We start from the raw sequence: 26,398 nt of genomic DNA, 5'->3' as shown, positions 1-26,398 counted from the left end.
AAGTAGATCATTTTGAATGCACACTATAAGTTTTTTTAAGATTTTCTTTCTTCTCCTAATGTGTGGTAAAAATATTTAGTTTAAAAAAAAAAAAAAAAAAAACAGTATTTCGAGATTTCCTAATATTTACTCCTAAGTGATAAATACGGAAAAAGAACACCATTCTGCTTCTCAATTATGCCTATATAAAGGGACGTGGCCGGCAGACTGCAACAATATAAACTACTCTCGTCTTCCCCCAAACTTGTGCCTTTAACCAAAGGGCTTCTAACAGTCATCTTTGTTTTGTGTAACAAAACATGGCCAGCGACAATACTGGTGACCTGAAGAGCTTGCCGACCGAAATCTTTAACCAAATTAATACAACCAATGCCGATGAAAAGTTGGATGTTGAATCTCTTTTCTCTGCCGTCGAGAACATCCTTCACCGTACCACCAAGACTGTTGATGCTCTTTTCCTGGTATATATTACCATTTTTTTTTTTTGAAGTAAACACACCTAATCCTGAAGAATATATGTATGTGGGTTTTAAAGAAAAGATAAAATATTCACGGTTTTAGCAAAAAGTTTGCAAATTGTTTTTTGTAATGTAATAAGTGTTATTTATGATTTTATATATTATAATAAAATAATTATTAATTCTTTTTTCCTATCATTGGTGTAAGATTAATTTGTATCACTAACATTGCTCTTCAGCGAAAGCATGACAACAGGGGCCTCTTTTCCTTTGAGAACAGAACTATATGCATAAGATGCAGACTTGCAGTTAATTTTTTAGTTTTAACTGAGCCAGGCAGATATGTTTTTTAAATTTATACCACTAACAAGTAACACCCCGCCTGTTTTTAATTACCCGTCATTCACAGAAGGGTACTGATGGCCAAGGAACAAAAATGGAACTCTTGGGGGAGAAGATCCCACAAGAAAGCTTTATTCCACCCCTGTGTGACTTCAAGCGTATTTCCTGTGAGGTAATTGTATATATATATTTACTTTTTTTTCTCATAGAATTTCACCAGGGCACTTTTTTATTTTTTATTTTTTATAAATTTTTAATAAGCTTTCAAGGTGGTAGATTGTATTTGGTGTAATGATATTTTACACAAACCCAGTACGCACAAACTTTTTAATATACACCAAAAAGTTTGCACAGACTTTCTCTAATCGAGTTTTGCTATGATCACGGACTTCTTTGTTGAAAAATTCTTACACCCCTCTCACATGGCACATTATTTGTATCCACCACAACACAGAAATAAAAAGGTAATAATATACGGGAAGAAGGTGGGGATGACGTTAAATCTACAAGGCTTTTATGGGCTGTGCTACACACGTTTGTGTGAAAATTTCGGTACACAATTCAGTGCCGCTTACTCTATGTGTATGGGACCAAATGGTCAATATAGCATAAAAAAAAAAGCGTTGTGAATTAAGGACAGATGATTTTCATTTTTATTTAGTCACCCACATTAATATATATATATTTCTTTAAATGTCAGATGCAATGCAAGGCTGCAGGTGAGCAAATTGCGCGTGATACAACACAGTCAATAATTGAGAAGTTATCAAACTATTCCAGGGATGCAAAGGCTGTGCTAACTCTAGCGACTTTTGCTTTGGAATATGGGGAATACTTCCTACTTGCCTGTATTCAGTCATCGAATCAAGTCGCCAAATCAATGGGAACCCTTAAGGGGGTACCTGTCCTCTTAGGAAAACTGGAGAAACAAAGCCAAGCTGTTGTTGATCTTAACAATTTGATCAAAGTCACACTGGAAGTATTTCAATGCATCTTTGGGTTGAAGAAGCTTTCGAACTATGACAAGAAGGAAAAACTGATCACAAATGCTGTCTATTGGGCTATTATAAGTGTTGTGGTCAGCACGACTCAGCTTTGCTACCTCATTACCGGTGATCAGTAAGTTCTATTCGTTATGCCCAAATCCTTAATTAGAAGACCTTACTGTATCACAATCTTATGGCTATTCTGCACGCGCACCAGTTAATTACAAATAGGAAATCTTTTGAGTGTGGCCCTAAGATTCTAGTTAGAGTTTTGATTTCAAGATCTTTTAAATCTCATGAGGCCTTGAAAATTACTAGACCTTGAAATCACTAGATCAATCCCTTAGGATTTGAAATATGTGCATACTTCTTCTTTTTATTTTGGCTAATGAAAGTGTCCAAAGATTTTCAAGCCTTCAAATGTGTGTAGATCTTCCATCAATCCTACACGTATTAGGTAATTACAGAGAAAAATCTTTCCGAGATGCTTTTTAGATATTGACTAAAAATTTTTAAATTAAAGAACTCATAAATCTCATTAGACCAAAATCAAACTAACCTATGAGGGTTTAAAATGCATACATTTAGTTATAGAACAAAGCTTATCTTACATTTTGGTATCGTATTCCATAGGAGTATAAAATTATAAAATAATTAAATACTATACTTTATTCTACAATAACATAAATGATTTAATTTCAATGAAACCAAACTAAAATGAGTGTGAAAGCTACATCCCTGGAGGGAGTATTCCTTTTAGCGCGAGTTTTGGACTTTCACCTACAAATCCTTTAGCTACTTTCTCTTTCTTTAAATTATTATTTTATAAAAAATAAAAACTCTTAACCTAGCATCTATAGTAGCATGGTATGTACTAGTGTTAAATGACTATGGTTGACTTTATATATTTCTACTTATCTAGGGAGAAGAAACAGGAACTAAAAACGTATGCTGATGAACTCAATCGCATCCTCATCGAACTTAAGAAAGAAAGAACAAACCAAGGTTGGTTTCTTGGCGGTTTCATTTGTACGGACACAAGCTTTCTTGCATGTGTTGCACATTCAAGTAATTCATTGCCTTCAAAAGATGGACTGCTATACTGATGAAGGATTTTGGTTCAATGCAGAGAAAGAGGACTACAGGAAGGTCAAGAATGATGTTGAAAAGTCAGACAGCATCGTGGCTGTAATTGATATACTATTGACTGATCCCACAAACAAGCTAACGCCGCTACTAAGTACTGATGGTTCCACCGAAAAAAAGGTATGCTTTTAATTTGCAGGCCATCTTTTTGCTATTGTATAAGTAAATGAGATCACTCAATATAGTTTGATTGCTGTTCATTAAAAAATAAAAAATTATGATTGTTGTTATATTACTTCAATTCCGAACTCTTGGAGTAATTACACTCTATTCCTATAAAAGTTGGGGGTAATGACACTTTATCTCAAACTTAAAAGGAAAAAAACATTTCTCCATTTTAATATCTAAATAACTAAATTTTGTTAAATTAATATTTAAAATGTTGTGTACTAATTTACCATTTGGGCAGTTTCCAAAATTATCTTATTTCATAATTAAAATTTATTATTTTAAAATTTTAATTAAAGTGTATATTAAAATATTATGTGTGAATTATGTTTATTATTATTTTTTTATTAACAAATTATGGAGAGATTTGCTCTAGTAAGTGTATTGGTGCTTGATAAATTTTGCACTTTTTTTTTTTTTTTTGAATTTGTCAATTATTTTTTTACTAACCAACGAACTTTTTATATTATTTTTAGAATATATCTTTACCTGGTGATATAGTCTCTATCCGAATTTAACAACTGCAACAAGCAACGGCCAGGGAAAGACAACATCACTCTCCTAGTCAAAGCATAGTCAACACCATGGCCTTTGTCTTCCTAATTTTTTTTGAAAATATTATGTATATTAACATACACATACGAAAAGAGAGGAGGAAGTCTTAAAGAAATTGACAATAGTGCATTTTTAAAATTGCCCAACTCTTTGATACAAAGTTAAACTTCCGCAAATTAACTACAAGCACTAAACTTAATGTCGTTGATCAAATGGCCGAGAGGAGAGAGCCCAAATTCTGTGTCCCTCAATGCGTTCATTACTTGCACCGAGTCAACTTGTTAAATCTCCTTTTTTAAGTTTTGAAAAACTCTCTTAATAATAGTACTAAAATACATACAACAACTCTAATCCTAAAAACTAAAGTAACTATGAGTTTACGACTAAAATAGAGTACTGCAACCGTAGGTCCTGAGTAGTTTAGTACTTAAATTAATTTTATTATAATTTGATAATAGTAATTTTTTAGTTGTTTGTTTAATTGATATTAGTGGCTTGGATAATTAAATTAAATTATCATTATAAACTTGTTTATTTTATCAATTTGATGCATTGAAATTATAAAATTTAATATTCACGTTTTCATATTTCACAATAACTTATGGGGAAAGATCTACAATTAATGCAAAAATGACTTCTCATGTTGTTTGCAAGTTAAAGTTAATTTGTAAAATTAAGATTTTTTTAGTCATTTTTTTTATACATAAGAACTTTATTGTATTTATCATGGCCCCCTTGAAAATATTTCCTCGCTCCAACAATATATATATATATATATAATGTTTTTAAAAAATATTGTTATATTCTAGATGTAGTATGTAATCTTTAATTTTTTTTTTTAAATTGATTTAAAATGTTTAAAGAATATTAATTATGATTAATCTAGTTAAAAAAATAATTATACATGTGATGAAAGAAAATACTTGTTTTGAATTATATAAAATTTTATTTTATAAGAGACAATTATATATATGGGAAAATTGCACTAAACTCCCAATTTGGTTTTCAGTTATAACATTGACCACCCTCGAATTTAGAATAAAACATTTTCTATTATTAAAACATCCCTACCTCACCTAAATTATTAAAAAATCCTAAAGAAATAAAGGCTTTAAGAAAATCTCAAATTTTCTATTAGAAGAGGTGTGGACAAAAATTTAAAAGGACAATAAAATAGGAAATTCAATATTTTTTAAGCAATTTTTCAGTTATCCAGGAGAAGTAAGTGTACTAATGAAAAACATCAGGAGAGATATGTGTGTGTTAGTTTTGTGAATTTAAAGATTATTGTCATGTTTAGCTTTGCCTCCAAAAAAGAGAAAAAAAAAAAAAAATCTGACTCTGTTGCTAATTGTATGGCACAAACTGCAGGTAGAAATTGAATCCCTGGGAGGGAAGAGTGTCTTCTTGTTCTTTTCGAGCCTACACATCTCTGGTGAAGACATTTCAAATCTTGAAAATTTTCTTGAAAAATCAAGGAAGGACCAATATGAGACCGTATGGATCCCATTTGTGAAGCAATGGACCAAAGACTTGAAAAGGAAATTTGAGTTCTTGCGGTCTAAGATGCTATACGTAGCAGCGAATTACTCTTTGCCGAAAAAAAAAAAAAAAAAAAATCTGACTCTGTTGCTAATTGTATGGCACAAACTGCAGGTAGAAATTGAATCCGTGGGAGGGAAGAGTGTCTTCTTGTTCTTTTCGAGCCTACACATCTCTGGTGAAGACATTTCAAATCTTGAAAATTTTCTTGAAAAATCAAGGAAGGACCAATATGAGACCGTATGGATCCCATTTGTGAAGCAATGGACCAAAGACTTGAAAAGGAAATTTGAGTTCTTGCGGTCTAAGATGCTATACGTAGCAGCGAATTACTCTTTGCCGATAGCAAGCCATAAATACATCAAAAAGAAGTGGAACTTCAAGGTTAGCGAGCCCTTAGTTGTGGTGCTGAACCCGCAAGGAAAGGTGGTATGTATGAATGCAATCCCTATGATGAGGGTATGCGGCGTTGAGGCCTTCCCATTCACCAGCGAAAAAGAAGATACTCTGCTGAATCAAAAGGGTTTGATAGGGGTAACGGCAACTCACGTTAATCCACAGATAGAAAACTGGGTAAAGTTATTTCAAAAATCTAATAATGCATATATTTGCACACGTGTTCACAATTTGCTATTTTGCTATTTCCTCAAGTTTTGGCATCGTCTCAGCCTTGTGATTTTGAGGCATAAGGATCTTTTCCATTCGAAATGGGTCTGAATCATTATATATACACGTAAATGTACGCTTTTTTTTTTAAGCTATCGAGGGTACTTAGCATTCTTTGATTATCTGATTATTTTTTTGTGACGTTTTAAGATGTATTAGGCTGAAATATCCTTGGGGTTTATAGAAGAACACATTCATGCATGTACTTTATATTTTGATGGATTGTTACAAAATGTTGGGGAGGTGGTCTTTGAACTAGCTACAAGCTAGACGCTTGGTCATGCATGCACTTTTTGTTTGGGTGGGGTGTGGGGGAGAAGTTCTGTGCATTCAAATAATATTGATGTGCACATTCACTTATTCTTATAAATATGTATCTTGTTCATTCAGATCGAAGAGAATAAGTACATCTTTTTGTATGCTGGCCTGGTCACTGATAGTGCAATGGTCCTTGACCATGATCCAATGATAGTGGAAAAAAGGATTTCCATAAAGTTGGTAGCCATCGAAAACGACAACCTCCTAAAACGCTTCTGGACCAAGATTAAGAACTTGTTCACTTCAAGATCTCAAAGGGAGACCAAGATAGACTTTATGAAGCTAGATATCGAAAAATTGATTTCCTACGAGAAGAAAAAGAGAGGATGGGCTGTGTTCAGCAAGGGGTCCAGCGTTATACTGATCGGTGGGACAACTATTCTTCAGGTCTTAAAAGAGTTTGACAAATGGAAGGTGAATTTAAACGAGGAGGACTTCGAATTGGCTTTCAAAGACTACCATAACAAGATTTCTAATCATGATGATGGTGCCATCTGCCGCCACATTAAAATTCCATACAAAGGTTTAAAAATACCAGAGATCGAATGCTCCCTTTGTCAACGCATCATGGACACGGATATCACTTTCAAATGTTGCCACAAAGATGATGATACATGGGCTCTGACTCCGCCTTAAGTTGCTACCTTACTTTGGAATGGTATTGCTACTAAATTAAATAATGTGGTTACATTGGTAACCAGAGGTTATATGTATGGTAAGATTTGGCTTGGGTTTAGTATTTAGTACATTAGATCCGTTGTAATGGAGACATTTTCACTTTTGATCATGTCTCACCATTGCAATGTGTCTAGCGTATTGGAGCAATTGGACCTAAGTTTAGCCCAGTGTGATGTGTGACCTAATATTCTGATGCCACCGGAAAAAAGGCAGTGTGTGATTTTATAGTCCTACTTGAAGCCCCTAGAAAAGGGCAGAGTGTATGTTTTTATTGGTTCGGGTTTTCCTTTCCATTGGTGTAATAAAGAAAATGTGTGCAATAATATGGTATTGATGTTGCATTACTATTATCCTTTTGAGTTTTTATACTTTACTACGACTTTCTCTTTTTCTTTCTTCTAAATGCTAATTGACTTTATAATTTTTTTGCTTCATTCATGGACTTCGAAGATCTTGCATTACTTTAATTGTGAGTTATGTATGCATAATATTAATCTTTGCTGTTATTTATTAAGTTTGAAACTAAAATAGTGTGAGTACAAAGAGAGAGAACGAACGCAAAGATTACATTATTCAACCTAATGGTTAATGTCTACAAAGGAAAGCTCTTGATGGTTAAATCTTCATTATACTAAATTGTATGTTACAATGAGTTACATCCACAAAGGAAAGTTCTTGATCATTACATCTTCGTTATACTAAATTTGCACGTTACAAGTGTTAGGTTTTGAGTTTGTAGCATTGGCAAACCATGCCAAATTGTAAGTCTTGTTGAGTTAGTGTGTACTTTCAAGTCTAAGAAAAAAGAAAAAAGAAAAAAGAAAAACCCAAGTCTAGGATAAATAAAGATGCAAATCTAGTTTTCTCAATTGGTGTTTGACCTATTGAAAAATCGTAGAATCAGCAAAAATTAGCAAACATGAAAAAGCCCAATTTGTGATCGATCAGTTTGTTGCGGTATTTAAAGGACATTATAAGCTAACCCTCGAGAGCTTTTAAAAGAGAGAAAAAGTGGCTCAGGTGCCTCATATTTTGTATCCAAAGCTCTCTCATTTCTTTTACCGGTGATATTTCTTGAAGAAAATCAAGATTTGGAGTTGTAGAAATTGCTGCCTCATACTAGTCATCAAAGGTTCTGGATCTAAACCTTCAAGTGTGATCTTGAAGTTATAGACTACAGGTCTATGTTGGACCAAACCTTTAAGGATGGTCTTGGAGTTGTGGACTAGAGGTTCACATTTAGAATACATCCATATCAGAGATGTTTGTGGAATTAAGAGCTCAGGTGGGTAACTATAGTTAAGTTTACGAAAAATAGGGTTATACAGTTTGTGAACTTTTATTTTTTAGTGGATTTGTTCACCTTAGGACCAATCCCCAACCCCCCCCCCCCAGGTTTTTTTATAATGAAATATTCATTTCATAAAAAAAAATTTCTTGGGCCATCATTCCTTGTGTTATATTTATATTCCGTTATACATGATATTAATGTTTGTTTGATTAATCTAAAGCTTGTATAATTAATCTAATTAATATCATTTTAAAACTAGTTAATTAATGTTTTTGACAGGGGTCTAAGCCTAACACAATGAACCAAATATGGGTTATTAGTAGAATTTTAAACCTTGGACTAATCATACAATAGGTCATAGTTAGTAGACTTGTAGTACTGTAAGAATACTTTGATTGCCCACCAAGAAGATTGGGTTTGGGCGTTAACTTAGATGGAGCTTGATATCTTTAAACAAAAGGTAACAAGATAATATAATATATACTAAAACGCTTTAATCTTCACTTTCAATGCTTTCTTCACGTTCTAAATTAAAGAATGTTATATATTAATATTTTGCCCCTGCCATAGTTGACTAAATGAAAGAATGTTATATAAATTAAAGTATATTTTAATAATATAATTAAAATTAGATAAAAAAAATTATATAAGTTACATGACAAATGTACATTTTGTAAGTCAAGGTATTTATCAAAACCGAAACATTATAATTGATTATAAATAATTTAGAACAGTTTTAAAAAAACCATTTTAAATGAAATTTTGATAACTGAATTTTAATTGGAGAAGTATTTTTTGTGAAAAAATTTGATAATAGTTTCACTTAAAATTATGTTAATAATTTTAATGTACTTATAACGAGTTATTTGATGAAATTATGTATGTACAACTTATAATACTTACATTGAGCCACTAGTATAAGCACAACATATATGACTTGACTATCATTAAAACCAAAAATTAAGGTTGATTATTAAAATAATAATAATAAATCTAATTTCTAGAAACTCTTGTTACTAGAATTTTAATTGAAGTAGTAACTTAAAAAAAAAAAAAATTGAAACTTTAGAAATAAAGTTTTACTTTTTTTTTAGAAGAAAAATATAGTTTTACTTAAAACAACTATGTTGATTATTTTAGCCTAAGACTTATTGCTTCAGTCCTATTACATCCATCTAGGATGAGTAATGCTAGTATCACCGAAAATGGTACAATTTTGTGCTATAACTCGCCATTTGACAAGTTGTGATTGGTGAACGTGTGTTCCCATATGGCTCATTGGCACATGTTCACCAATCACTACTCACCATGTGGCGAGTTGTGCCACAAAATTGTGCCAATTTTGGTGGTATTAACATTACTCATCCAGGATCAGTTTACTAAGCAATATAAATTCTGCTACAACTAATATCATGCATTATGGCATCCGTCTAAACCTATAGTGCATTAAATACGTGAAAAAAAAAAAAAAAAGAAAGAAAGAAAGAAAGAAAGAAAGAAAGAGAGGGATTGTGCCACTTGGCATAATCAAGACAAATTTTTAGTGTATAAATAATATAAGAGTTATGCTAATAGGTGCTCTTAAGGTAATAGTTAATAATTCATTTTAAGAAAGTTTAATTTGACACTACTTTTATGAGAAATAAAAACAATAGTTAAAACATTTTTTTTTTCTATTCCAATAAAAATTTTCTTTAAATGAATTGTTAATTATTACCTTAAGGACATTTATTAGCATTTTCCATGATATAATGTGGTATTATTTGGAGGTGAACTTTTGAGTTACTTAATGGGATTCATAGATTATAAGCAAGCAGACATTTATGTGTTTGTGGGGTTGGGACAGCATGACCCTACCACTACAAAAAATGTTGCCTATAGCAGCATTTTTTTAGTGGTGTTTGCAAAAAATGCCACTATAGGTATCCTATAATGGCATGTTTGAAAAACACTGCTATAGACATATCTATAGCAGTGTACGGGGGCTTTAAAACACTGGGCCTATAGCAGCGTTTCCAAGGGCCTATAGTGACTTTTGTAAAACGCTGCTATAGGTCTTTCAAAAAAAATTAAAAAAATAAAAACGCTGCCACTATAGGTCCTTTTAAAGGTAAAAAACAAAGAAAGCTAATTGAAGGAAAAAAAAAAAGAAAAAAAAAAGCATCTTATAGTAGTGTTTAATAAACGCCACTATAGGTCATTTGTCTTACAAGGGCCTATAGTGGCGTTTGTGAAACGCTGCTATAGCGCAACCGAAAAATAAAATTGTGGGACCTATAGCGGCATTTCCTAAACGCCACTATAGGTTATTTAAAAAAAAAAACAAAAAAACCAATGGAGAAAAATTGTGGGACCTATAGCAACATTTCATAAACACCACTATAGGCCCTTTGTCTTAAGGGCTTATAGTGGCTTTTGCGAAATGTTGTTGTACCCCAACCAAAGAAAAATTGAGGGTCCAACAGTAGCGTTTAATAAATGCTACTATAAAGCCCTTTGTAAGGGTTTATAGTGGCATTTGTGAAATGCTGCTATTGAGGGACCTATAACAGCGTTTCATAAATGCCACTATAGGTCTTTTTAAAAATTAAAAAAAAAAAAAAAAAAATCATCCTGTTATAAACTCTCCCCAATCCTCTGACAATGCTATTTCTTCTGTTTTGAATGATTGCATACAATTAGTTTCCCATTTCCCTAGGTGAGGTTTAACAATTACTTTTGTGAAGCGAATAGATGTGCTAATGGCTTAATAAGATTAGGCACGAATCAAGACAAGGATTTTATTTTATATGAAGTTCAACTGTGTACTTAATTAGTTAATTTTCTGGAATTGGAATAGATTAAGTTGTATGTTAAAAGGTGCTGTCCTTAAACTTCTCTTGTTCTTTAGCTAATGAAGCTCCTTTTCTACTAAAAAGAAAAAAGAAAAAAAGAATTACTAAAGTAAGAAAGAGCTTATATATATGCTGTATATAGATTTATTAATTTTAATATATATATATACACACACACAAAATAATTCTTAAAGAGGACTTATCATATATTTGGCTAAATTCAAATGAGTATACATTTTTATTTATTTATAAATATGTGCACAAAATATAAAGAGAATGGTTACGTTTTACATCTTTAATATTTTTACAATAAATTATAAATGGAAGGTTGTTATTAGTTATAATTTAAATATATTATTGGAATTATTTTTACAATATTTTTTTCGTAAAAATAAGATTTATTATTATTATATAATGAAATTTGTAACAATTTATTGTCAATATATAAATTCACCAAATTATCAGCCATAACTTATATAAGAGAAGAAAAAAAATAGACAATACAGGTTATTGTATCTCTTTTTCCTCGGGAGAAAAAAAAAAAAACCCTCGATCTAACGTAGGGTCATGCAGTCCCACCCCACACACATAAATGTCGTACACCTTGTGTGGCTGCTTATAATATAATCTACGAATGCCATTATCTAACTCAAGAGCTCACCTCCAAATAATACCACATTATATTATATACTAAAAATTTGTCTTATAAATTGTGGTTGTGCCAAGTAGCACAATCTCTCTTTTTGTTTTTTCCTCCTTCTATCAACATGCAATGAACTATATAGGTTTTAGACTGGCGCCATAATGCGTGATATGAGTTGTAGCAGGATATATATAACTTAGTAAATTGATCCTAGATGGATGTAATAGGACTGCAGCAATAAGTCTTAGGCTAAAATAATTAACATAGTTGTTTTAAGTAAAACTTTATTTCTAAAGTTTCAATTTTTTTTAAAGCTACTACTTCAATTAAAATTCTAGTAGCAAGAGTTTTTAGAAATTTGATTTATTATTATTATTTTAATAATCAAACTTAATTTTTGGTTCTAATAATAGTCATTTTATATAGGTTGTGCTTATACCATGTGGCTCAATGTAAGTATTATAATTTCATTGAATAACTCATTATAAGTTCATTAAACTTGCCCCCTAGAGGCGTGGTGTGTTGGTAGGAGTCTTATACTAGATTATACTTGTGTGTTCAGGAGTTGTCTGGTTCAAGTCATGCGCTTCACAAAACAAATGCTATACTATGACATAGATAGCTCTAATGCACCTAGAGGTGCCCCACACCATGAGTATTTTGGGTTTAAATGGGCCGGGGTCAATGATCACATGTGTGAGACCCTTTTTTTTTTTTTTTTTTTTTTTGTAAAAAAAAAAAGTACATTAAACTTATTAACATGATTTATTTTGAGTGAACCAATTATCAATTTTTTTTTCACAAAAAAAAAAAAATACTACTCTAATTAAAACTCAATTATCAAAGTTTCATTTAAAATAATTTTCAAAAACTTTTCTAAATTATTTATAATCAATTATAATGTTTGGATTTTGATAAATACTTTGACTTACAAAATGTACATTTGTCATGTAACTTACAATAATTTTGTTTTCATGTTATTATCTAATTTTAATTAATTATTAAAATATCTTTTAATTTATATAACATTCTTTGATTTAGTTAACTACGGCAGGGGCAAAATATTAGTAGTTTTTAAAATTTCAACCAAGTTATCATATGAAGAAAGCCTTTATCTATTTATTTTTTAATATTAAAGATAAGATAGAAATTCTACTCTAAAATAATCTAAGTGTATATATGTGTGAAGCTCGGCTCTTGCCCTCCACACCCTACAAACACTTATACTTGTGGAGTGAATATTGCGCAAATGTGCGAAATGGTATATTAATTTATTATATTATCTTGTTATTTTTTGTTGTTAAAGATATCTAGCTCAATCTAAGTCAAGGCCAAGCACATCTTACTTAGTGCGCAAGCAAAGTATTCTTACGGTACTACATATCTAGTAACTATGGCCTATTGTATGTTTAGTCTAGGGTTTAACATTCTATTAATATCCCATATTTGGTTCACTATGCTGGGTTTAAATCCTTGTCAAAACAGTAATTAACTAGTTTTAAAACAAAGTTATTAATTAGAAAAATTATGCGAGCCTTAGATTAATCAGACATGAATATTATGCACAATAGAATATAAATATGACACAAGATATGATGATCTTAGAAAACACAATGGAATACATATATATATATATATATATATATTATATAAGATATGATGACCTAAGAAAACCAATTAAATAAACTGTTTCACAGTAAAAATACTTGGGGGGGGGGGGACCAACATGAACAAATCTATTCTCAAATAGAAGTTAACAGACTGAATAACCCTATTTTTCAAAAGCTTAACTATAGTTACCCAATTGAGCTCTAAGATCTACAGACATCTCAAATATGGATGTAATCCAAATGTGAGCCTTTAGCCCACAACTGCAAGACCACCCTTGAAGGTTTGCTCCATTGTGGACCTCTAGCCTACGACTTCAGGATCACACTTGAAGGTTTAGATCCAACATCTTTAATGACTGGTATGAGGTAGCATCTTTAAGCATCTACAACACCGGATCTTTTTTTTTTTATTTTTAAATTAATTTATTTAAGGAATGTCATTGGTAGAAGATATGAGAGAGTTTTGGATGCAAAAACCCTAGATACAAAATATGAGGCACATGAGGTGTTTTTTTCCCTCTTTTAAAAGCCCTCTAGGGTAAGCCTATAATGTCATTTAAATACCGCAACAAACTGATCATGAGTTGGGCTTGAAATGGACAAATTATGGGCTTTTTCACGTTTAATTGTTGATTTTTGTTGATTTTATGATTTTTGATAAGTCAACATCAATAATAAAAAAAACCAGATTTGCATCTTTGTTTATCCTAGACTTGGGTCTTTTTCTTGGACTTGAAAGTACACATTCTAACTTGACAGACTTAAAATTTGTCATGGTTTGCCAATGCTATAAACTCAAAACCTAACACATTGTAGCATGTAATTTAGTATAGTGAAGATGTAACCATCAAGAGCTTTCCTTTGTGGACGTAGATTTTTGCATTCATTCTCTCCCTTTATACTCACTTTATTTTATTTTAGTTTCTAACAGTATGTATAACAGCAAAGATGAATATTATGCATACATAACTCACAATTAAAGAAATGCAAGATCTTCAAGGTCCATGAAAGAAGCAAAACAAATTATAAAGTGAATTAGTATTTAGAAGAAAGAAAAAAGAGAGAGTCGTAGTAAAATATAAAAACTTAAAAGGATGATAGTAATGCAACATAAATACCATATGATTACACACATTTCCTTTATTAAACCAACGGAAAGGAAAAACATAACCAATAAAAACATACACTCTGCCCTTTTCTAGGGGCTTCAGGTAGGAAATAAAAGCACACACTGCCTTTCTTCTAGTGGCATCATGTTTTCATATCACACATCGAAATAAAAGATAAATACTTCATGTCACACCTTATCTTAATACTATATATATAGCATCCGGTTACCTAGGTAACCACGTTATTTAATTTAGCAGCAATACCAGTTCGAAGCAAGGTAGCAACTTAAGCCCATGAAGCACCATCTTTGTGGCAACACTTGAAACTGATATACGTGTCCATGATGCGATGACAATGGGAGCATTCCATGGTCTCTGGTATTTTCGCAGTGTTGTATGGAATTTTCATGTGATGGCAAATTTGATTATCAGGCACAAGAACCTTGTTATGGTATTCTATGAAAACGGATTGGAAGTCCTTCTTCTTCAAACTCTGCTTCCAACTTTCAAACTCCACTGATCACTATAAAGCTAGACCCTTGGCTGAGCACAGCCCATTCTTTCTTTTTCTTCTTGTAGGAAATCAATTTTTCGATATGTAGCTTCACAGAGTCCATCTTGGTCTCCCTTTGAGCCCTGGAAGTGAACAAGTTCTTAATCTTGTTCCAAAATCGTTTTAGGATGTTGTCATCTTGGATGGGTACCGACTCTATGGAAATCCCTTTTTCCTTTATCATTGGATCATTGACAAGGACCTTTGCACTTTTAGTAAAATTTTGGATCCACTCGTTGTCCTGACCTCCATACAAAAAGATGTACTTCTCTTTGATCTGAATGAACAAGATAGACGTACGTGAATATGTGTAATGCACAAAATTCACACCCCCCACCCCCCCCCCCAAAGAGCATGTATAATTTAAAACCTTGTAACTCAGTTCAAATTCTATATATATATAGCATGCATGAATGTGTACATCTACAAATTCTACAGAGTTAGCTTCGTGCCTCATGAGGCCTTGAGAAACTTCTAGTATGATTGGACCATTCTAGAGATTATTTCCTATAATTACCTAATGTGTTGTGTGAGAGGAGAGAGGAGTAAACATTTAGAAAAATAGTCAGGTACTCGAAGAACACTAAACACTCTCGTTAGCCAAGAAAAAGAATGTGTATATCTACGTGTATATATAATCAAACCCATTTCAAATGGAGAAGATGCTTATGCCTCATAATCATAAGGCAAGGATGATGCCTGAACTTAAGGCAGTTGCAAATATCAATTGTGAACACGTGTGTGAGCACATGCGTAGGTATGCAAATTCATGCATTAGATTTGTGAAATGATTTTACCCAGTTTTCTATCTGTGAATCAACGTCAGTTGCTGTTACCCCCATCAAACCCTTTTCCTTCAACAGAGTTTCTTCTCTTGTGCGACTGAATGGGAAGGCTTCAACTCGGCATACCCTGATCATGTGAATTACATTCTTACATTCCACCTTTCCTTGCTGGTTAAACGCCACAATTAAGGGCTCGTTAAACTTGAAGTTCCACTTCTGATTGATGTACCTTTGGCTTGATATTGGTAAAGAATAATCCATTGCTACGTATAGCATCTTAGACCCCAGGGTTTTAAATTTCTTTTTCAGGTCTTCGGTCCATTGCTTCACAAATAGTATCCATATAATCCTATATTGTTCTTCCTTCTCTGTTTTATCAATAAATGGCTCGAGACTTGAAATGTCATCACTGGAGATATGTAGGCCCGAAATGAACAAGAAGACGCTCTTCCCCTCTAGGGAACTAATTTCAACCTGCAGTTTGTACGATACAATCAAATGTTTGAAATATTAGGCCAAACTAAACCCAAATATATTGTGTCCAAGGTCCATTTTAGCTCATTATAAAGATTGCGCCCATTGCCAAAAAGTTGTAATTTTTTTAGTTTGTATTCTTTAGTTGTTTATGTAAAAGGGGTAGTGCCATGATTGAATAAATTGATTAACGTGAAACATTTCTCAGTTTTATCATCATTTTATTTGAATAAATTGATTAACGTGAAACATTCGTCATTTTTCTCATCAATTTAATTATAGCAAGCTGTGGACATATAGTGTGTGTTATATTCTTGTAACAAACAAAGGTTGAGTCTCAATTTGTTATATTATTGTCTCGCATAGATTAAATTTTATTTTATTTTTATAATTCAAAAAACAAATAATTTATTTTCATCAAATCGTACAAATATAATTATTTCCTAAATTATATTAATCATAATTTATCTTTTTTAAATATTTTAAATAAAGGTTTATTTTTTAAATAAATCAAAGATTGCACATTAGATCTAAAGTATATATAAAAATATTTTTTTAGAAATATACTTTATATATAATATATATGCATATTTAATTAAATTATATAATTAAATAATAAATGTCACTTTTTTAGGGTTATAGATATCACTTTAGTTTATATACTTTAACATATACCATGTAAAATAAGATAAATATAAATAATGATAAAAACTAAATGAAAAAAATTGTTTTTGTTTTTGGATGATTTAATTTAGTGTTTAGTCATAAAATTCATAGCATACTTAGAGAAACAATTACACTCGGTATAGTAGTAATATAACAACAATCATACTTTTTTTTTTTGGAATGAATAGCAACCAAACTATTGAGTGATCTGATATACTTAAACAAGAGCAAAGATGTCCTACAAATAAAGCATACCGTTTTTTCAGTGGAACCACCAATTAGTGGCGGCATCTTGTTCGTGGGATCAATCAATATTTTTTCAAGTACCTCCCCGAGGTCCTTAGGAGTATTAACAATTTCCTTTAGCTTTCTGTAATCCTCTTCCTCTGCATTGAACCAAACTCTTTCATCATTATAGGCAGTCCATCATTTTATGGCAATGAATCAATTATAATTATTATTTTTAATAAATATGATAGTTTTTAACTTATGACGTCAATTTTTGAAAATTACTTTTTATAATTAGACCAAAATATCAGGTGGTTTTTAGTCTAGGTGAAAATCGAAATCTATATTTCTTATTATGATAAAAAACTTTAACCATTTGAGATAATAAAAACCTACTAAAGTAATTACCTGAATGTGCAAATACAAGCACGAAAGCTTGCATCCGTATAAATAAAACATCCTAGAGATTAGCTAGAGTCAGCACTGCCTTTGCATCCCAGGAATAGCTTGATAACTTCTTAAGTATTGACAGTGTTGTTTCCCGAGCAATTTTCTCACCTGGGCCCTTGCATTGCATCTGGCATTTGAAAAAATTAAAAATAAATAAATGTTAAATATCTAAGCTAAAACATTAACTTTTTTGGGGATGCTATTAGCAATTTGATTACAATCATTTACATCTTTTGGATAAGATAAGAAGTCTTCGTACACACTTGGGAACATAATCTTGTAATTGGTACGCGGAAAAGACGAGTCAGCAAAGTGGATTATCTTTATATATAAAAGCGGCTATATGCCGCTACAGTGCTTGGGTTTTGTGCATCCAGAGTGTTAGTATTGTGCAGCATTGTAGTTACAATGGTACTTTGGTTTCGTGGGTCTTTTTTTTTTTTTTTTTTATTATTATCACAATATTTTTACAATTGTTGAGATCTCAGTTTAAATTTTAGCTCCGTTTGGATACGTCCCCCGTCTGCTGTGTTTGCATTTTTACGTTTTTTTTTTTTTTTTTTTTTTTTTTTTTTTTTTTTTTTTTTTTTTTTTCAGCTCGGCGCCTCTTACACTGTTCATGGAACATGAACAATGCATTTAGGCCAATAAACAGTAACCCGCACCTCTATAGTAACTTTTTATTATTTTCAATTTTTAGCAAAATAAGTGGTATCCAAACGCACACTTTCTCTTCTACCTCACCTTATCCTCATATTTACCCATTTCTCTTTACCATATATTTACCCATTGTCATTCACAGCCTGGTACTGGTCCTCATGAAGCCATTAAACACTTGGAGGATAAGAGCCAAGAAGGAAGTTTTATTCCACCCTTGTGTGCATTCAAGCATATTTCCTGTGAGGTAATTGAAAGCTGGAAAATGTGTTGAAAACACAAGAGCAATTTAGACCCCCAATTAAAATTACGCTCGATAGATTTTACACTAACTAATATTAAGTGCGGAATAGTGTAAATGCGAGCGGATAAACAAATAAGCTACTCTAATCCATAAACTAAGCAACACAGAGTATAATGGAATAAACAAGAGTAGGGAAGAAGGATGCAAACACAGAAAACACCGAGACGTGTTTTCGAAGAGGAAACGAAGAACTCGGCGAAAAACCTCTCCCCGCCCTCTAAGCAGAAATCGATCCACTAGACAATCAGTTGGGATACATGGGTTAGCAAGAGACCTCCAAGCCTAATCTACCCGATGTACCTAAGCCCTCCAAGCTCCTACTCCAACAAAACTTCTCAGAACTGTGTCTTGTCCTAGTTCTCCAGATCCCGCAACAACTCCATGTTGCATCTGCCATCTTGGCTTCTTCCAATCTTCCCAGCAACTCCAAAACACTCTCTACACTCTGAATAGGTGTGGTTGTGTTTGGGTACAAATCTCCTCTCAAGCTATGATAATGGGAGAGGGATGGAGAAGAGACTACAATGATTTCTCACTAAGGATGAGTAGCTCTCTCTCAAAAGATGGGTGTGTGTGTTTTAGAAAACCTCTCTAGGGTTTTTCTCTCTGAATGACCTCCCCTACATATGTGGGTAATGAGGGTATATATAGAGTGGGCAAGGATAGAGTGTATCAAAAATGACAGATCAGCTAAACAGAGCTTTCGCGTATCTCCGGGAAGACCTTACTAGCGAGCTACTCGAAACACAACTTCTACATCTGTCCTAACTTTTCGCATTCCAGCATGTAAGGGCACATGTGTCACTTCGCGGGAAGCTAAGTCGCGACATACCCGCGAGAAATCTTCAGTCTTTAAATGCTTGAGTCTTCATACTCTCTCTCTCTAACACACAACCCTTACAATGAAATCCCACAATAAATACAGGGTATAAACGATTGAATAAAATTACAATTAAATTTGGCACGGAATATAAGCCAACAAAATACATAGTTGTAAATAACAACTTTACAATCTCCCCCTTTGACTATTCCATGACAAAACCCTAAAACAAACTCTAGATTTAAACGTGAGTTTGGGAACAAAGGCAAAACTCACTCACACCTAATCTAAAAGCTAAAAGGCTCTTGAACACATGAACAAGTAACTCCTGAAACACAACAACACAATAATATCATTGTATGCAGAAAACTTGAAATTCATATGGAGCAAATATAATGTGATCAAGAAAATGGAATAAAAACAATAGACCATGGCAAGATCAAACAAGCAATCACTATACAAAAGTGATCACTATGCTCATTCACACAATGAGTGAACATTCGAACATGCAAGGTGATAAGCTCAATTGAAGAGTATCATTTGCAAGTCCAACACTCAACCAATGCGAAATACACGAAGTATTTGCATCTTGGAACAATCCTACACGGGCACAAGAGTGTTCATCACTCAACCAATGCATAAAATGTATATACATCTAGGAACAATCCTACAAGGGCACAAGAGTGACAATACTTAGAAGAAAATGCAAGACATTTAGTTGAAAGTACTGATTTAACAAAGCACAAAGACTGCATAAAGCATGACACAAACCACAAAGGCCTACAAACATGCATGGAAACAAACCCTAAAAGTTTACAAAAGCATTATGGGTACATGAATATAAAGTACTTCCCTATCATATCACTTCCCCTATCATGAATCATAGGAGCTGTGATGAACTTGGAACATATATACCTGTAACCTGAAACACTTGCACAAAACACATTAGACCCTCAAGGTAAATCAGGTGATAAAACGACAAGTATAATGTAACAAGTAAAATGTGATCAAGTAAACATGTTGTGAAACATATGAGCAACTTGATCAAACACATGACAGTCATATTGAAATGACTACAATAATCATATAACAAAGCAAATGATCATCCGAACATGCAACCAATAAAGCACAATAGCATAAGGGTAAAAGCATGTCCAACACATAAGCACAATGCAATGAGAGCAATAAAACATATCAAATACCATAAAGTAACGAGAAAAACAAGCATAAAGTAAATCAAGGTTTTCTTAAAAAATGTATTCTCCCCCTTGGTATATGCATCTCTCCTATGGCTTTCTCCCCTACGAATGTGCACAGGTAGAATTTCTCCCCCTANTTCAAAAAAAATTAAAAAAATAAAAACGCTGCCACTATAGGTCCTTTTAAAGGTAAAAAACAAAGAAAGCTAACTGAAGAAAAAAAAAAAAGAAAAAAAAAAGCATCTTATAGTAGTGTTTAATAAACGCCACTATAGGTCATTTGTCTTACAAGGGCCTATAGTGGCGTTTGTGAAACGCTGCTATAGCCAACCGAAAAATAAAATTGTGGGACCTATAGCGGCATTTCCTAAACGCCACTATAGGTTATTTAAAAAAAAACAAAAAAACCAATGGAGAAAAATTGTGGGACCAATAGCAACATTTCATAAACACCACTATAGGCCTTTGTCTTAAGGGCTTATAGTGGCTTTTGCGAAATGTTGTTGTACCCCAACCAAAGAAAAATTGAGGGTCCAACAGTAGCGTTTAATAAATGCTACTATAAAGCCCTTTGTAAGGTTTATAGTGGCATTTGTGAAATGCTGCTATTGAGGGACCTATAGTAGCGTTTCATAAATGCCACTATAGGTCTTTTTAAAAATTAAAAAAAAAAAAAAAAAAAAAAAAAAAAAAAAAACCGACAATTTTTTTTTTTTTTTTTTTAAGTTTCATATATATATATATATATATATGAGGGACCTATAGTGGCACTTGTAAACTGTTGCTATAGCCCAACCTGAAAAAAAAAAAAAATGAAGGGACCTATAGTGGCAATTTTCAAATGCCACCATAGGTCCAGCCAAAAAAAAAAAAAAAAAAAAAACTAAAATTGAAAATCTGATTTTTGAATTCACCTTGTCAAATCTCTGGCACGTAATGTCACATTTTAAAAGTTTTATATTTAGTTTTCTTTTTTAATTTTTCCTCTCACTACAAGAAAAGAGTCTACTAGCGAGGCCATATTCCCTCGCAAAAATTCAAATATCATCGTAAAAGATTATTAGCGAGGGCATTTGGCCTTCGAAGGCCATTGTATTTACATTTGTCACTAAAAGAGATTTTGCGACCATACCTTCGCAAATAAATAATTTACGAGGGCAAATTACCGTTGCTACTGAACAAATTCACCCTCACAAATATATTACCAAACGACGAGAAAAGTCAACAACTTATTTTTAGCAAGGGGAAACCGTAGTTGTTAACAACTATTTGTGAGGACTTTATACCCTCGCAATTAATTATTTCGAATTCCAAATTGACGACATAATTTTTAGTGACAAATAATGGCATCGCTAAAATTTATTTGTGATGGCTTTTAACCCCTCGCAACTTATTTTTAATGAGGGGAAGCAGTCGTCGTTAATAATTATTTCTGAGGACATTTATACCCTCGCAATAATGGCATTGCTAAAATTTATTTGTGAGAGCTTTTAACCCCTCGCAACTTATTTTTAGTGAGGGAAAGCAGTCGTTGTTAATAACTATTTGTGAGACATTTATACCCTCGCAATAATGACATCGCTAAAATTTATTTGTGAGGGCTTTTAACCACTCACAACTTATTTTTAGCGAGGGGAAGCAGTCGTCGTTAATAAATATTTGTAAGAACATTTATACCCTCAAAATAATGGCATCGCTCAAATTTATTTGTGGGGATTTTTTAACCCCTCGCAACTTATTTTTAGCGAGGAGAAGCCGTCATCGTTAATAACTATTTGTGAGGACATTTATACCCTCGCAATAATATCATTGCTAAAATTTATTTGTGAGGGCTTTTTAACCCTTCGCAACTTATTTTTAGCGAGAGGTTAGGGGTGTCACTATTCTATTAATTGTGAGGGACATTGTCATCACTATAAAGTTATTTATGACCAAATTTTTATGTCATTGGTGGTAATATTTTATATAATTTTTGAATATTTTATTATTTATTTTAATTTATTTTATATAATTTTTGTTTAACCATCATGTTACAATAGTACAATAATTACTAAAAATTGATCCATCGAAAGATAAAAATTCATGTAAGTTCAAACTTTAAAATATAAATATACAAAGAAATCCTGAAATTCAACTTTGTTTTAAACTTAAACAACTATTCTATGACAAGATCTATATTAGTCTTCCTCTGAGTCACTCTCCAAGTTGTTTTCAACCTCTATGTTATTGTCTGAGTTGTCCTCTTCATCTCTGCTATTACCATCCTAAAAATAAATAAATAAACATTAAACATGAGTTAAAATGAAACAATTGAAGTGAATTCTAGTATCCCTAGACCGCTCAAGGCAACTTTTTTTTTTTTTTTAATTTAACAATAACAATGACTTAATTTGATTACTTAAACCACTATCAAAATTAAATATAAATTAAAATAATATAAATTATGAAAAACGTAAACCACAAAACACATATGATATATAAAATTAATACAAAACCTATACACAGCTGTCAAAACTCAAAACAGTAGATAGTGTCATAATAGTCCTATTATCATTTATCAAAACTAAATATAAAATAATATAATATTATAATAGATGCAAGCTGTAAACCACAACAAACCAATAGAAAGTTGTAGAAGATCCATGAGGCAAAATCATAAGTTTGAGATTGTACCATGGTAGCTGGATCTATGTTAAATTGTTGTGGTATGCCCATCGACTGCAACTCTTGTGCAAACTTCTCCTCAAGTTTCTCCACAACTTTTGCAAGTTTGGAATCCATTTCTTCTCTAAGACGAGCCTCCAAATCTTCTTTTTCTTTTGTAAAATCTTCTCTGCAATGTTTGCTACAACCTTTAACAGATGAAGTTAAGCTGTACACATCCTTAGCCTTAATACCTACTCCCATGCCAAGAACACGACCATGACTTGGTTCACCAACCACTTCACGAAAGATCTGATAATCATTTGTCTTAGTACCTTCAGAAACAGCTTTGGCCTCTATGGCATCCATTTTTTCCTACACATAAATAAAAACCACATGGATAATGAAAACAACAAAAAAAACTAAAGTTGATAAAAAAATTAAAATTTTGGTATAAGTAGCATACATATAATGTCTTAGCATATCAGTTACCCATTCTTTGCCATCCTTCTTTGTGTGAAATTTCTTAAAGCAATCAATAAGGCTAGGCTCAAATCCCATCTCAAGATATTGCAATATTTAAAAGAATAAAAAAAACATTGGTGAAGTTATTAAACTATGTAAATACACAATAAAATGTAACTATTTGATGATAGTATAATATACCATTTCATATCTGTACTTGGCCATTGGTACAGAACCTGTAGTGGAGAAAATTTAGACTTATTTCTGTTGTCTTTATTTGTCAAACTTGTCTCCTGCATGCATAATTCATACACTAAAAATTAGTTTCTATGAAAATATTAACAAATAATGGTTAGAGAGAGAGTGACAGAATTTATGACTTGTATTTCATTTATACTCACCCCCCCCCCCCCCCCCCCCAATCTCCCTTCATCCATTTATGCACCATCTCTTTCCAAAAAGGTGTAGGAATGAAGGATGGAACATTCTTGTAATGATCTTCTTTCGTTTCGTACTTCTTAAAAATAGGATTTCTAATGTGAAACATCCAATTAGAATAGCGGTGTTTCACTGATTCTATAAATGCCTTCTTGACTTCCTCATCAAGCTACTTATGCTTAAAGCGTTAAGCTCTGTATCGAGCATATAAAGTCTCTAGCTCAGAATTTGGGTATTCTGTAAAAGTTGTCCAAGCTCCATTAAGTTTTTGGTGAAAAAGAATGGTAATCTCTCGAGTGGCTTTTGGTGTAATAATTCTGAAAATAGAAATAAAATATGTTAACAGTATCATATAGCTATGATACCATAATTAATTTCAATAAACCAACATAGCAATAAGTCACTCACTTGCCATCATAAATCTCAACCTCTATTTCACCATCTCCTAATAATATTATCAGCTTCAAACCAATAATAAGAGCATCTCCAGCAGATTCATCAAATTTTTGTACTGTTTGGAGAATGAATAGTGACTTTTACTTTTATTTATCCACTTTTTCAAATATACTTTTCAACAGATTCTCTATCTCATTTAAATATTATTTTTTCATTCATTATTTATTATTTTTTTAACAACTACACATCTTCCAACATTTTTTTATTCAACACCTAATTATTATAATAGAAAAAAAGAATTTGAAAAAAAAAAAAAAAACTAGGTTTACCGAATTTGCTCGAACATAAACAATGCACAAATTTTCCAAATTTTAGCTAATATACCCAGATACCAAACCTGTTGGAGATGCTCTAACTTGTCATTTAGAATTTGTTCTAAAAATACTATGAATGTAGCATTTCTCTCAAATAAAATAAAAAAAATATTTATTCGGATCCTAAAAATGAAAATATTGTGAAAATATTGTGATATTTTGTTGTATTCTTAGAATTTTTTTTAATAAAATCAAATTGGGTGAGTCAAAATTCACAATTTTAGACACAAAATCTATATTAATTTTCTCACTACTGGGGCAGCACGTGCCTTGCACGTGCAGCCAACTCTAGTTACTATATAAATCATGTTGCTATCACGCATCCCTATATGAGGGGATGCTACATATAACATGTTACCCACCTAACCTTTACACTAATCACAATATATTATCTCAAAAACTTGTGAAAAAGCATTTGTCAATATTGAGTCTCTAAAGAAAAATGGAAGAAGATAAAAAAATGAATTATAATACTGAAGATTTCTCGTGGGTATGTCGCGACTTAGCTTCCTGCGAAGTGACACATGTGCCTTGCACATGCCTGGAATGCGAAGAGTCAGGACAGATGTAGACAGCTGTGTTTTACGAGTAGCTCGCTGGTAAGGCCTTCCCGCGAGATACCCGCAAAACGCTCTGTTTAGCTGATCTTTCATTTTTGATACACTCTATCCTTGCCCACTCTATATATACCCTCATTACCCACATATGTAGGAGAGGCCATTTAGAGAGAAAAACCCTAGAGAGGTTTTCTAAAACACACACACCCATCTTTTGAGAGAGAGCTACTCATCTTTAGTGAGAAATCATTGTAGTTTCTTCTCCATCCCTCTCCCATTATCATAGCTTGAGAGGAGATTTGTACTCAAACATAACCCACACCTATTCAGAGTGTAGAGAGTGTTTTGGAGTTGCTGGAAAGTATTGGAAGAAGCCAAAGATGGCAGATGCAACATGGAGCTTGTTGCGGGATCTGGAGAATTAGGACAAGACACAGTTCTGAGAAGTTTTGTTGGAGTAGGAGCTTGGAGGGCTTAGGTACATCGGGTAGATTAGGCTTGGAGGGTCTCTTGCTAACCTATGTATCCCAACTGATTGTCTAGTGGATCGATTTCTGCTTGGAGGGCGACGGAGAGGTTTTTCACTGAGTTCTTCGGTTTCCTCTTCGAAAACACGTCTCGGTGTTTTCTGTGTTTGCATCCTTCTTCCCTACTCTTGTTTATTTCATTATACTGCTGTGTTACTTAGTTTATGGATTAGAGTAGCTTATTTGTTTATCCGCTCGCATTTACACTATTCTGTACTTAATATTGAGTTAGTGTAAAATCTATCGAGCCATAATTTTAATTGGGGGTCTAAATTGCTCTTGTATTTTCAACACATTTTCGAGTTTTCAATTGGTATCAGAGCGATTACACTTGATTTGGTTTCATTACGTAAGTGTGATCCTTGACTCCTTGTGTTTATTTGCCATGGATTGTGCTTTGTATGCCTCTTTGTATGATTTGGTTGGTGATGAATGTAACATGCCATGTGTTTGTGATAATGCCTTTATGAGTGTTAGTCCTTATAATTATGATGACATGTTACTTGAATTTATGAG

The 26,398-nt window shown here is 32.5% G+C and overlaps 3 protein-coding genes across 3 annotated transcripts; 1 reads left to right on the top strand and 2 right to left on the bottom strand.

Moving 5' to 3' along the window:
* Window positions 1-299: 299 nt before the first annotated feature.
* LOC112008304 (protein SIEVE ELEMENT OCCLUSION B) lies at window positions 300-7,207 on the top strand. The gene is made up of 8 exons (XM_065782109.1): window positions 300-461; window positions 868-972; window positions 1,501-1,919; window positions 2,709-2,791; window positions 2,916-3,052; window positions 5,027-5,152; window positions 5,312-5,770; window positions 6,254-7,207. Exons 1-8 carry the CDS (start codon window positions 300-302, stop codon window positions 6,815-6,817), a joined length of 2,055 nt encoding a protein of 684 aa, XP_065638181.1. The 3' UTR covers window positions 6,818-7,207.
* Window positions 7,208-14,852: 7,645 nt separating this feature from the next.
* On the bottom strand, window positions 14,853-18,267 carry LOC111995522 (protein SIEVE ELEMENT OCCLUSION B). Its single transcript, XM_065782108.1, has 4 exons — window positions 18,247-18,267; window positions 17,525-17,629; window positions 15,697-16,158; window positions 14,853-15,176 (listed from the first exon to the last, which is right to left on the bottom strand). The coding sequence occupies exons 1-4, from the start codon at window positions 18,265-18,267 to the stop codon at window positions 14,853-14,855; spliced, it is 912 nt and encodes a 303-aa protein (XP_065638180.1).
* Window positions 18,268-22,529: 4,262 nt separating this feature from the next.
* LOC136071160 (uncharacterized) lies at window positions 22,530-23,497 on the bottom strand. The gene is made up of 2 exons (XM_065782136.1): window positions 23,156-23,497; window positions 22,530-22,746 (listed from the first exon to the last, which is right to left on the bottom strand). Exons 1-2 carry the CDS (start codon window positions 23,492-23,494, stop codon window positions 22,660-22,662), a joined length of 426 nt encoding a protein of 141 aa, XP_065638208.1. The 5' UTR covers window positions 23,495-23,497; the 3' UTR covers window positions 22,530-22,659.
* Window positions 23,498-26,398: the final 2,901 nt, after the last annotated feature.

This window comes from Quercus suber, unplaced genomic scaffold (assembly GCF_002906115.3).
Source record: "Quercus suber isolate HL8 unplaced genomic scaffold, Cork oak 2.0 scaffold_290, whole genome shotgun sequence".
In the NCBI taxonomy this organism is placed as follows: Eukaryota; Viridiplantae; Streptophyta; class Magnoliopsida; order Fagales; family Fagaceae; genus Quercus; species Quercus suber.
This window is presented reverse-complemented; position numbering and strand designations above follow the sequence as displayed.